General features: G+C 42.7%; 1 protein-coding gene across 3 annotated transcripts in view; it reads right to left on the minus strand.

Moving 5' to 3' along the window:
• The window catches only part of CC2D2A (coiled-coil and C2 domain containing 2A), a 110359-nt gene that overhangs the window by 63077 nt on the left and 32945 nt on the right, over window positions 1-14337 (minus strand). For all 3 annotated transcript variants that reach the window (XM_081959386.1, XM_081959387.1, XM_081959385.1), the window contains exons 9-13: window positions 9233-9442; window positions 5075-5181; window positions 2195-2335; window positions 1480-1636; window positions 145-374 (exon numbers count right to left, since the gene is read on the minus strand). In XM_081959386.1, coding sequence (XP_081815512.1) covers window positions 145-374; window positions 1480-1636; window positions 2195-2335; window positions 5075-5181; window positions 9233-9442 — 845 coding nt within the window. The remainder of the gene's footprint in view (window positions 1-144; window positions 375-1479; window positions 1637-2194; window positions 2336-5074; window positions 5182-9232; window positions 9443-14337) is intronic.

The following is a 14337-nucleotide window of genomic DNA, read 5'->3' on the forward strand; positions in this document are numbered from 1 at the left end:
GAAGATGTACAACTGCCTTATAGGACAGTTATGTCTCCGAGGATTGAAGAAAACGTCAAGAAAAGAACTGTGGCAAAGCTCGGAACTGCTTTTAATTGTGACTACATTCTAGTGATACTTTGATGTTATGCTAATACGGCTCACCTAGGACAAGCCTCATTTGGAGTGATGCTCCCCACCAAGGTTAATTCAGGGATTAGAATGGGTTCTCCAGGCTGCCTTCTGTTCTCAGCAGCTCTTCTGCGAACTTGCAACTCCACCTGCTGTTGGTCAACTGGGGGAGGTGGAAGAGGCTTCAGAGGTTCCTCCATTTGCTCAGATTCTTCATCTTCCAAGTGTTGACTTGATTTCTTCTTTTGTTTCTTTTGGTTTTTCTATATGGGTGAAAAGATGTATTTGTTTTTGGTGGATCTCTCATGCATGGATTTTGCTGGACTGACCACATTTTCCCTCTAATTTGATAAATGAATGTGATAAATAATTTAATTGGTGGCTGGACGTTACTAATTTTTACTACAGTTATTCTATTATTAGAAGTTTACCCGTTTTTTAAAAAATCTTAGAATTTAGATAAATTTCTACAAATAAAGGCTTTAACAGGACTTTATCTTTTAAAACGTCTTAATGTCGATGGAGATTCTCAATCATCCAGAACATGGTTGTCCCAAAGGTGCTTTCTTTTCCAAAAGGCAACTGGATTTCTTGGGTTTTTCTCTGAAAATGTTTCACTTCTCATCAAGAAGAAGGGACCTGAAGAAGCTTCATAGAGGAGAAGCAAAACATTTTCAAAGTTAAAAAAAACAAGAAAGTCCAGTTGCCTTTTGGAAAGGAACCTTTGGGTTTAAAGTGGCTTTGATGTAGAACACCATTATTTTTTAGATATACAGCATATTCTGCTTTTCTTTCAGAAGCTGAAGAAAAAATATGCAAAGCACTTTTATTTTTTTAGATGGCTACAATTCTCTTAGAATGACTGGGCTGATAGAAAGGCAGACTGAGCTTATGTGAGTGAGGGAGGGGGGGGGGAATTGAATCTAATACTGAAACAAACTGCCACTAGCATTTGACAATCGTGGTAAATGATCATAGAAAGTAGCCTCCTGTGTTGATTAGTTTCATATGGAAAGGACTGTAAGTAGAGTTGACTCTTGCCTATATTAACATTGTGACAGTCTGAAAGGACAGAATGCAAAAAATAATTCATTCTAATCTATGTCATAGCTAATCACCCAGCACACTACTGCCTACGCTCGCCATCTCTTGACCGGCCTTTCTCGACCACGGTGTCATTAAGTTGTGTGGACTTCAATTCCTAGAATGATCCGGCTAGAAGGCTGTTGAAGTACACGTGTTTTAAAGTTACCAGAGTTGAGAAACACTGTGCTAGACAACTAAGCCCATGCCTAATCTCTTTCCCACATTAGCCAACATAGTATGTGACCAAAAATACTTTCTGCCCACAATGATGCTGACTCAAACCTGTGCTTTCTTCCATGTTTTCCATGCCCGGAGTTCAGTTTTATATTCATCCATTTTCTTTTCATACTGTTCACTATTTTCTTCTAGTAATTCAGCTATTTCAGCCTGAATTTCTGCCTCATATGCCTTCTCATCCAACTTCAGGTCAACTTCTTCCCTTCAAATAGTAATAAAATCAAAGCCATACATAAAAATGTTGGTATATTACACTCTAATATGTGTTGCATTTTTCACACGATCAACATTGGTTTCATTCAGAATGGGTGTGTGTGATTTTTAAAAATAATGGGTGCAACAAGTGGGAGAAATAAAAGCCAGAAAAGTTCTCTATCTCAGTTTCTATCATGGCTTCTATCATTTTTGCCCAACATTCTTTCTTGAAAGAAGCACAGACATGAAATATCATTCCTTCAGTCCAATATATCTTATGTTGCCTTTTTTCCTCAAGAAATTCAAACATCATAAATGTAAGTCAGTTGTCAAGCATCCTAATGACCAAGGGATGCTGCAACAGTCGTAAGTGTGAAAATGGTCATGTCACTTTTTTCAGTGCCCTAGTAACTTCGAACCATCACTAAGTAAACTGTTGTAAGTCGAGGACTACCTGTTTATCAACTCAATGAGATCCAAGCCTTAGATTTAAGTCAGAAGCAATGTATGCAAAAAAGCCCTAAATTTAATATATTAAATAATGTAATTCCTACAAAACACATACTTTCTCATGAAGAGCTTCAGGGGTGTGTTAATAAACTTCTGAAAATCACGCATGGATTTTATGTCTTTCCACACTTTAATCATGGCTTTCAGCAATGCTCGATCTTTTTCTTGTTCATTATCGCGAAGTCTTCTTGTTTTCCTGCTCATGAATACAGACATTTCATTGCAGGGAATATATACAGTACATTAATATACATCAAATAACATTAGCAATATTGGAAAATGCCTGTAATCACTCAGCTATAGTGTAGCAGGTCAGATTATCGAATCCCAAATCAATTAATAACCAGGTTGCCAAGAAGATGCACCTTTTCTGGGAACATAATAAGGTCCCTGGGATAGTGGCAGGAAGCTATATAGGTGCAGTCATGATTTTATCTCTGCAGAAGCACAGCGCCATCTTACTCAAGTAGAAACTACCACTGAAGCAAAACTGACACTCCCTATTCTCATTACAGTCTCCATCTTATTTTGCCCATGGCTTCCCTGAAAACTGGCAAAATCTTTAGGACCAAGCAAGATGTGGCCTGGGAACTTTAATGCTTATATAATATTGGGCAGGAGGAATAACTTTGAAGAACAAAAGGAACAGTCGTAGTCAAAGCCACATTCCGATTTAAAAAAAATCTGAATCTAAGCCAGAACAACAATTGAGAAAATGTCTCAAGCAAAACACTTCCTAGTTCTGGAATGGGACGACTCACATTGGCCAGGTCAGCACAGATGAGTCAGTGCAGACGGGTAGGCATGACCAGGTGGATGGGGCCAGGTCAGCATAAATAACTCAGCGCAAATGACTTGACATGGCCAGGTGGGTGCAACTGGGTTGGCCTGGATGGTTGGGCATGAACTGGAGCCAGGCACCATTTCGTTCCACTCCAGCACCATGATCTAAAAGCGAGAGAAATCCACAAAGTCTCCCAGAACTCATGCTGGAGCCCTGCGGTGGTCAATCCACTGCTCTCAAGAACAACTTCCCTGTAACCTTCTTCTTCCTCCTCCTCCTCTTCCTCTGCTGGACTGGAGGCTGTGAAGATCTGGATGGAGAGGAACCATTCCACCTCAACCCTAACAAAAAGGAAGTTTTGGCCCACCTGGGTCTTGAGAGCCATCATATTTTATATCTTCCCTCAAGGGAGACAAAACCTCATCTTCTCCGGACCGTTCTGTCTAGAATTATGGTAGCAAAGGCGAGCTTTCTCCATGATTCCACTGCAACTTCCAAAAAGGATCTGGTTGGGAGGTGAGGGGGGTTCCAGGAGCTACTTGGCTTTAGCCCAAGAGGCACTGTGAAAGTCTGAGGCAGAAAGTGAGTTTTTCTGGCCTTGGAGGGCAGTGCTTATTGCCTGCCCCTTCACTGGCTTGCAGGCTGAAGTTCTTCTTGACTTTCTTGCCTCGCAACAGGATAAAGGACAGCTTTCCAATCGGCCAGGTCTCCTTGTCCACCAACTTTGTCACTGGCATGTGACAGGAATCTTTCTCCCTTCCTGCCCCTTTTCTCCCTCCTGGCTCCCTGGCTCCAACAGACTGAGGGCTGCCAATCTGCACCTCCTGGAACACCCAGCTTGTGACGATCTCCCTGCCCACTGCACCACTCACTTCCTGCAACCTGTCTCACTTCTGCCTTTCAGAATGGCTGTTGGGCTGAGACCAAGTAGCTCCCTGACCCACCTGCCCTGCCAGTCCAATCTTCTGTTTATTTGAACGTTGCAGGGGGATGGTGGAGAAAACTCAGTTCTTCACTCCCACAGAGTTGTGTATAGACAGAAAGATCTTGAAAAGGTAAGGATTTGTCTGCCTGGAGAAAAATATGAAACATGACAGCTCTCAAGATCCAGGTGGGCCAAAATAACTCCCTTTTGTTAGGGTTCAGGTGGAGCTGGTTCCTCCCCATCCAGATCTTCATAGCTTACAGAAGAGGAGGAGGAGGAGGAGGAGGAGGAGGAGGAGGAGGAGGAGGAGGAGGAGGAGGAGGAGGAGGAGGCAGCAGATGATGGGGAAGTTGTTCTCGGGGGCAATGGATTGACCACCGCTGGGCTTCTGGGCAGGCCCCAAGAGGCTTCACGGATTTTTCTTCCTTTGAGGTTGCGGCACTGGTGTGGGACAAAATGATTCCTGCTTCCATGTCTGGTTCCCAGCAGTTTAAGAAGGCGAGGAACTGGTGGAGTGCTGAGCTTTCACCATATCCAGTTAGCCAAGGCGACTTGTTCTACATTGACTTGGCTGTTCCCAGAAAGCAATGCCCACCCAATGCATCCACCCAGCCATGCCCATCCATCCGTGCTGACCTGACCACACCCACTCATCCATGTCCACCCAGCCATGCTCATCCATTCATGTCGACTTGGTTGCAATGAGTTGTCCTACATTCTCCTACATCTCCCATAGAAGGGAGAAAAGGGGGAAGAATATTCACACTTGCAAGACTGTTACTATAACCTTATAATAATAGCAATATTGGTCTGGTTTCCTAATCTGGACTAATTGGAAGATCTGACAAGCTGTCCCAACTGACTTGTCCCCATAACACTTTCTTTTCCTACTATTCTAGTTGCTCCCAGAAATGGCACATAAGAAAAGGACAATAAATAAAAGTTGTTTTATCATAGCAGTTACACAAAGAGGGACTTAGGAAAGAGTCATAAATCTTCTGCTGGCTGGCCATTATGTAGTTTCAATTAAACAAAAAGATCTACCTTACAAAATAAATACTTGAAATAACTCATGGAAAAAAGAGGTTCTTACAAAATTCCAATGACAACAGTTTATTGCCTTTTATTAGAGCATGACTCCGTTCTTTTCCCAAAAACACCTTTTCAGCTGGATAACCTTTTTAAACTTACAGAATGAATAATAGAATAATTATTAATCTACTCACCTTATTTCAAGCTTATAATCAGTTATGCTTTGTTGGACTACTAAGTTTGGAATTCCACTTTCAGTAGTAGCCAAAATATTTTGTAAAGCATTTCTGAGAGCATGAAGCTAGAAAATAAGCTTATAAACATTAGTTTGACTTGTTTGCACCACCATATGAAACCATTATATTTCTGTATTTTTCCTTATTATTAGCAACATCGATAGACTTGCTTTTCTATGAAAATGCCAGAAATATTTTCCAAAATAAACCTGGGAAGAACATTGAAAATATGCTTTTTTGATAGTTTATTATTTTTCAATATTGTTGTCTCGCCTTTATTATTGCTTTTATTTAAAATTATATTCTTCCCAATCCTAAAGATTTATAATTCTAACCAATGTATCCATCAATCAAATACCTAAAAGTAAAGAAGACAATGAAGAAGATTCACACAAAGCAAACTTGGTATTTAAATCTTTTCAGAATTCAACCTTAAATGAGGTTTCCCTCGTTGGTTTTGTTTGTTGGAAGCTGGCTGGGAAGGTCGTGTGGATCTCGACTTATGACAACAATTGAACCCAAAATTTCTGATGCTAAGCAGAAAAGAGAGTTAAGTAGTTTTGCTCCATTTTACAACCTTTCTTGCCACAGTTATTAAGTGAACCACTGCAGCTGTTAGGTTAGTAACACAGTTCTTATGTGAATCTGGCTTCCCCATTTACTTTGCTTGTCAGAAGGTCGTAAAAGGGGATCACAAAGCCCAGGGACACTACAACTATCATAAATACATGTCATGCCTACACTCCTGAGATCACCTGGTTTATTTTATTATATATTATTTAGAACGTAGAACATACATAGAATTGAAAAAGACATCAGAAATCTTCTAGTCCAGTGGTGGGCAACCCGCGGCTCGGGAGCCACATGCGGCTCTTCTGTGTGCCGGGTGCCCGCTCCCCTCCCTCCTCTCGGGCTTCGGAGGGAAGCTTCTGCAAAAGCCCGGGCGAGTGACAACCAATTTTGGTCCTATGACTGCAGAATGCTGCAAAATACCATAAATGCAGGCCAGTTGTTGAGTGTTTCAAATGTGATTGGAACACTCAACAAGGTGACCACATTGTGTGTGTGTGTGTGTGTGAGAGTGAGAAAGACAGACAGAGAGAGGGAGTGAGGGAGGGAGTGAGGGAGGGAATCAGAGAGAGACTGACAGACAGACAGACACACACACACAGACAGAGAGAGACAGAGAGGGGGAGGGAGGGAGAGAAAGATAGACAGACAGAGAGACACACACAGAGTGAGTGATTAAGTGAATGAGTGAGAGACAGACACACCCACATACACAGAGTGACAGAGAGAGAGGAAGGGAGGAGAGAGAGACAGAGGGAGAGACAGAGACAGACACACCCACACACAGAGTGAGTGAGAGACAGACAGACAGACACACACACACACACAGAGTGACAGAGATGGGGGAGGGAGGGAGAGAGAGACAAAGAGCCAGAGAGAGAGAGAGAGAGAGAAAGAAAAAGAAAAAAAGAAAGAAAGTGGGAGAGAGAGATGAAATTAAAAACAACAACATACAAACCTGACTTACTCAAACTATCCAAGGAAATGCAAGGCCAATGTTCACATTAGTGGTTGTGACTTTGTCAGTCAATGTCAGGATGTAATTTTCTCTACATTGTAAGGCAAATTTTACGGAATTTAACGTTATCGATAAATAATATCGTTCTAAAGTTTTTGTTTTATTAGTTGTGTTATTTGTATCCTCCCGACCTATGTGGATACTTGCATGCAGAATATTCTCAATAAAATCTTATTGAAACTAAAAACAGTGTACCATCCTATGTATTTTCGGTTTTAAAAATGTGGCTCTCAAAGTAAATTTCAATCGTGGTTTTGGCGAGATTTGGCTCAGTTGAAAAAAAGGTTGCCCACCACTGTTCTAGTCCAATCCCTGCTTGAGCAGGAGACCCTATACCATTTCAGACAAATAGTTATCCATTTTCTTTTTGAAAGGCTCCAGTAATGGATCACCCACAACTTCTGAAGGCAAGCTATTCCATTGGTTCATTGATCTCGCAATTATAATTTTTTCCCTTAGTTCTAGGTTGCTTCTCTCCTTGGTTAATTTCCAATCATTGTTTCTTTTCTTCCTTTTGTTGCTTTGGAAAATAAGTTGACCTCTTTCATCTTTGTAGGAGCCACTCAAATATTGGAACAGTGCTATCATGTAATCTTCTTTCCTTCCTTTCATTAGACCAGATATACCCAATTCCTGCAACCATTCTCCATATACAGGTCCAGAAATATTGGGACATCAACACAATTCTAACATCTTTGGCTCTATACACCACCACAATGGAGTTGGAATGAAACAAACACAATGTGTTTTAACTGCAGACAGCTTTAATTTGAGGGTACGTAGATCCAACTCAGGTGAACGGTGTAGGACTTACAGCAGTTTGCATATGTGCCTCCCACTTGTTAAGGGACCAAAGGTAATGGGACAATTGGCTTCTCAGCTGTTCCATGGCCAGGTGTGTGATATTCCCTCATTACCCCAATTACAATGTTCAGATAAAAGGCCCAGAGATCATTTCAAGGGTGCTATTTGCATTTGGAATCTGTTGCTGTCAACTCTCAAGATGAGATCCAAAGAGCTGTCACTATCAGTGAAGCAAGCCATCATTAGGCTGAAGAACCAAAACAAACCCATCAGAGAGATAGCAAGCACATTAGGCATGGCCAAAACAACTGTTTGGAACATTCTCAAAAAGAAGGAACGCACCGGTGAGCTCAGCAACACCAAAAGACCCAGGAGACCACGGAAAACAACTGTTGTGGATGACCGAAGAATTCTTTCCCTGGTAAAGAAAACACCCTTCACAACAGTTGGCCAGATCAAGAACACTCTCCAGGAGGTAGGTGTATGTGTGTCAAAGTCAACAATCAAGAGAAGACTTCACCAGAGTGAATACAGAGGGTTCACCACAAGATGTAAACCATTAGTGAGCCTCTAAAACAGGAAGGCCAGATTAGAGTTTGCCAAACAACATCTAACAAAGCCTTCACAGTTCTGGAACAAGATCCTACGGACAGATGAGACCAAGATCAACTTGTACCAGAGTGATGGGAAGAGAAGAGTATGGAGAAGGAAAGGAACTGCTCATGATCCTAAGCATACCACCTCATCAGTGAAGCATGGTGGTGGTAGTGTCATGGTGTGGGCATGTATGGCTGCCAATGGAACTGGTTCTCTTGTATTTATTGATAATGTGACTGCTGACAAAAGCAGCAGGATGAATTCTGAAGTGTTTCGGGCAATATTATCTGCTCACATTCAGCCAAATGCTGCAGAACTCATTGGACAGCGCTTCACAGTGCAGATGGACAATGACCCAAAGCATACTGCAAAAGCAACCAAAGAGTTTTTGAAGGGACAGAAGTGGAATGTTATGCAATGGCCAAGTCAATCACCTGACCTGAAACCCATTGAGCATGCATTTCACTTGCTGAAGACAGAACTGAAGGGAAAATGCCCCAAGAACAAGCAGGAACTGAAGACAGTTGCAGTAGAGGCCTGGCAGAGCATCTCCAGGGATGAAACCCAGCGTCTGGTGATGTCTATGCGTTCCAGACTTCAGGCTGTGATTGACTGCAAAGGATTTGCAACCAAGTATTAAGGAAAAGTTTGATTTATGATTATTATTCTGTCCCATTACCTTTGGTCCCTTAACAAGTGGGAGGTACATAAGCAAACTGCTGTAAGTCCCACACTGTTCACCTGAGTTGGATGTACATACCCTCAAATTAAAGCTGACAGTCTGCAGTTAAAGCACATTGTGTTTGTTTCATTCCAACTCCATTGTGGTGGTGTATAGAGCCAAAGATGTTAGAATTGTGTCAATGTCCCAATATTTCTGGACCTGATTGTAGTCAATAATATCACAGCTAAGCTAATAACTCAGTAAAGTTTGCCAAGCACAAGTAGTTAGCAGTATCTGTTACTTTTATATAATAACAGAATAAGATTTTCTGGTATTCAACCACAAACATATTTTAATATTTGCATATTTTTCAATAAATATACAGACTTCTGCATATTCTACAAAAATGCTGATTTCTATTTTATTGACACATTTGCAAACTGAAGAAAAGTAATGAAATTACCTTATCTGTAAGGAGTTTAGTAACATTTCTCTGTTTCCTGGAAAGATACTGATCATATAACTGAGCCAGTTTTGCTGCCAGAGTATGTTCACGGCTAAAGCAAGGATGATGTGTGAATATTAATCCTGAAATGTCAATATCCAACTGAAAGCAACTTTGTAGATCATCATTTTCAACAATGTACTGGTTGGCAAGTCTCATTTTTAGAGCCTAAAATAAAAATTTAAGCAACTACATTCACACAGAGGTATGATAGAATAAGATTTCAGAGAAACATATAAGAACTGGATCATGCATAATCAACTAATTTGGAGAGTTTTCTTTTCAGCACAAGGTATGAGCCTCTGGCTCGTTTTACATATAACTGAGATTAACTATACCAAAGACTAGCAAACCAGGAATAAATATCACTTAATGCCTAAGGATAAGTTAAATAAAATGTGGAATTGACATTTATCAAGAACTTTTTTCATGTTTTATTTACTTTATTTGAATAACATGTAAAAATTCCATTTCTGAATCCACCATCCCCCTGCAAACAAGTGTGTTATCTGGGTACTGTTGTTTTTAGGCAATCATAATCAAAATGTTTACAGTAACATTCATCACAATAACATTGATAATAACAATAATATTTTGTTTGTCTATTTTATCAAATTTCCATTTTAACATTTATCCTTTTTATATCCTTGCATTTCTAACTTCTGTTTTTATTGTCTAACCATTGGTATGTTATGGTCTGTTTTTATGGTCTAACCATGTCCAAAAGTATTCAGTTTCTTCTTTGTCCTTAATAGTAAATGTTATTTTATCATTTTTTCCAACCAAGTATGTATTTTTGTCCAGTATTTTTTGGGTTTTGGACATGTCCACCACATATGGTAATATGAACCAGGTATTTGGTTGCATTTCCAATATTCAGATCTATCCTTATACATTTTTGCCAGTCTTGTTGGTGCAAAATGCCATCTACAGAACATTTTATACAAATTTTCTTTATATACAGTTGACATAGTCAATTTAACATTTCTATCCCACAATTTCTGCCATTTGTGTAGTTCTATTGCATAGCCAAAATTTTTAGCCCAAACAATCATTGTCTCCTTTACCTGCTCACTTTTAAGTTTGATACCTAATAAGTAACAATATATTTTCTTTATCAGTTTTTTATCCATTCCAGTTAATATCTGGTCCAATTCTATTAACTCTATATTGAAACCATACATTTTGGCATCTTTCTCATATTGAGATTGTATCTGCATTTGTGACCACCATGCGATATCATCCCTTGACTACGAAGTTCCTGCTTGGTTTATAATGTTCCTTTTTCATTCAAAATATTTTTATATCTTACAATTTTTTCCATGTTAATAACATTAGGCTGTATCCATGCTTTCATTGTGGAAAGCCAGACTGGTATTTTCAGGTAGTGTTGTTCTTTAATTTTAAGCCATACCAATTATAGTGCATTTCTAACATAACATGTCTTTGAAAGTAACTATGTATTTTATTCTTCCCATAACATAAAAAAGCAGTTGAATTATGCCCACCTAGTTGAAGGTTATGTCTTTCTAAAGTTAACAGTCTTTTATAACGTCCTTGCGAATGCCCAAGATGGTGTCCTGTCACGTTTGAGGAGAACTTCGGGGAGATGGTTCATGCGAAGAAGAGGCTTCTTAGGTTTTTTTTACAGGGTTTTTAAAATCAAATTTTAAGGGGGGGGGGGGGCAGGGGGCGGTTGATTCGGATGGCTCAGACAGACTTGGAGAGGGGATCTGCCAGGACACAGGCCAGAGCTAACTAATGGACGCGGGTCAGGAGTGCTGGAAAGGGTTGGGATTCCAGGGGAGACATTAAACCATTCCATTGGGGGGTTTACCATCTCTACTGTATATGGGAGGGGCAGATATGGTGGGGGCCTAGGGCCAAATTATGTCCAGGGGCCGCGGGTTTGCTGTTTTAAGAGTGATCGCGCACTCCAACCCTCATTGCCCCTCTTGTACCCCTGGGTGCTCGGAATTACAGGACTCGGGTCTCCAGCTGGTGTCGCTTAATGCCAGGTGCGTGGTACATAAGGCTCCCCTCATTTACGACATTATACAAGAGGGGAGAGCGGATCTGGCGTGCATTACGGAGACCTGGTTGGGCCATGAGGGGGATGTTCCCCTCATTGAATTATGCCCACCAGGCTTCCGGGCGTTTCACCAGCCGAGAGCCCAGGGCAGGGGCGGGCGGTGGTTATTAGGGAAGGTCTTGGACCTCAGGAGGTCACTGTGCCTCAGATAGGTGGGTGTGAGTCCCTTTTTGTGAAGTGGGGCCTTGGAGTCCAGGTGGGCCTTTTTGTTACGTACCTGTCTCCCTGTTATGTTTCATCGGCCCTGCCGGAGCTACTGAATACGTTAGTTAGATTGACTGTTGATTTCCCCAGGCTTATGGTCCTAGGGGATTTCAATCTGCCTTCCATTGGCAAGACATCCGAGTCATAGCTTCCATGATGGCTATGGACCTAACTCAGTTAATTCAAGACCCTATTCACAACAGGGGACACACGCACGACCTGATTTTCGTCTCTGGACAGTGGATGAATGATCTAGATTTAGGGGATATTTCTATCCAACCCTTGTCATGGTCGGATCACTTCCTCCTTAGGCTTGACTTCCATACTGTCACCCCTCGCCGCAGGGAGGCAGAACCGATTAGATGGTTCCGCCCAGGCGCCTGATGGACCCTGAAAGGTTCCTGATGGAGCTTGGGACTTTTCCTGAATCCCTTGCTCACAGTTTGACCGAAGCCCTAGTGGAAGCCTGGGATAGGGCGGTCACTGGGGCCTTGGACCGCATTGTGCCTTTGCGTCCTCTGACCCAGTGCCGATCCCAGGAAGCTCCCTGGTTTACCAAGGAGCTCCGGGAGAGGTAGATTCGGGCGGGTTGACGCGGATGAATCTTGTGGAAACTATCTGGGATGAGTTTGACCCTGTGATTCCCGAGGGCATGGACAGGATTATGGGGAGACTCAGTGCTGCCACTTGTGTGCTGGACCCATGACCCTCTTGGTTAGTTTTGGCTTCCTGGGAAGTGACACGAGGCTGGCTCCAGGCGATTACCAATGCTTCATTGAGAGAGGGGTTCTTTCCCACTGCCTTGAAGGAGGCGGTGGTGAGGCCCCTCCTTAAGAAGCCTTCCCTGAACCCAGCCTCTTTAGCCAACTATTGTCTGGTCTCCAACCTTCGCTTTGTAGCGAAGGTTGTTGAGAGCGTGGTAGCACGTCAGCTTCCCCAGTACCTGGACGAAGCTGCCTATCTGGATCCGTTTCAGTCGGGTTTCAGGCCCGGGTACAACACCAAGATGGCATTGGTTGCACTGGTTGATGATCTGTGGCGGGCCCAGGACAGGGGCTGCTCCTCTGTCCTGGTCCTATTAGACCTTTTGACAGCTTTCTACACCATCGACCATGGTATCCTAGTGCGACGACTTGGGAGTGGGGGGCACCGTTTTGCGGTGGTTCTCTTCCTACCTGTCGGATCGGTCGCAGTTTGTGTTGACTGGAGGGCAGATATTGACCCCGAGGCACCTCACTTGTGGGGTGCCCCAAGGGTCAGTTCTCTCACCCCTCCTGTTCAACATATACATGAAACTGCTGGGCGAAATCTTCCATGGTTTTGGGGTACGGTATCATCAATAAGCTGATGATACCCAACTTTTCATCTCTACCCCAAACCACCCAAATGATGCCCTCGATGTGATGTTCCAATGCCTGGAGGCTGTATGGATCTGGATGGGGACAAACAGGCTCAAGCTCAATCCCTCCAAGACTGAGTGGCTGTGGTTCCCGTCATCCCGATTTGTGCATCTTGCACCATCTTTGATGATAGGGGGAGAAATTTTAGCCCCCTCAGAGAGGGCCCGCAATCTGGGAGTCCTCCTGGATATGTGGCTTAGTTTAGAAAAACACCTGACGGCCATGACCAGGGAGGCCTTTTACCAGGTCGCCTGGTACGCCAGCTGCGCCTTCCTGGATCGGGATGCCCTGTGCACAGTCACTCACGCCCTCATCCTTTCTCGCCTGGACTACTATAACGCTCTCTACATGGGGCTGCCCTTGAAGAGCACCTGGAGGCTTCAGCTGGTCCAGAATGCGGCTGCGTGGGTTGTCATGTTATACCCCTTTTAGGAGGCCTGCACTGGTTGCTGGTTGTTTTCCGGGTGCGATTCAAGGTGTTAACTATGATCTTTAAAGCACTCCATGCTTAGGCCCAGGGTACTTGTGAGACCACCTATTGCCACTGGTAGCCTCCCACCATCCAGTACGATCCCACAGAGTTGGCCTCCTCAGGGTGCCGTCGGCCAGACAGTCTTGGCTGGCGACCCCCAGGGGGAGAGCCTTCTCTGTGGGAGCGCCTTCCTTTTGGAATGAGCTGCCCCCCGGAGCTTTGCATAATTCCTGACCTTCCAGTTCTTCCGGTGTACCCTAAAAAGTTGGCATTTCCAGCAAGCCGGCCTGGCCTGAATGAAATAAATTATTAATTTTAATTGTTAATTTTAATTTAATTTCTAAATCTCATTGTAAATGTCTATTGGTGTTTTTTTTATATTCTATTTAATCTTTCTTTTAACTTTTGTTATATGCGCTTTTATGTGGTATGCCGCCCTGAGTCCTTTGGGAGAAGGGCAGCATATAAGTCCAATAAACCTAAACCTAAACCTTATGCCTAAAATTGATCCATTCTTTCACCCATGTAAATGCCAAGGCCTGGTAATAATCCCCCAATCTGGCAGCCCTGTTTGTTCCCCAAACTTTGAGTGTTTGTGTACAGGAACTGAGTCCTGCATGGCTGACTTTCTGAGTTTATTTTCTCAGTGTTTGATTGGTTGCATTGAAGTTTATGCTTTATTAGGCCCTAAAGATCCTAAGGGTTTGTCACCCTCCCCTCTCAATTTTAGTTTAAACCCCTTCTGATAAGTTGAGCCAGTTGTTTTCGGAATACATTCTTCCTGATTCTTATGAGGTGCAATCCATCCCATGCCAGAAGCCCTTCATGTATGTAATGAAGACCATGGTCCAGCTGATGCTGGCTGGTGAATTCTGGGAGTTGAAATCCACACATC

The sequence above is a fragment of the Natrix helvetica genome (assembly GCF_964273705.1).
Source record: "Natrix helvetica genome assembly, chromosome: 7".
NCBI classification, from domain to species: domain Eukaryota; kingdom Metazoa; phylum Chordata; class Lepidosauria; order Squamata; family Natricidae; genus Natrix; species Natrix helvetica.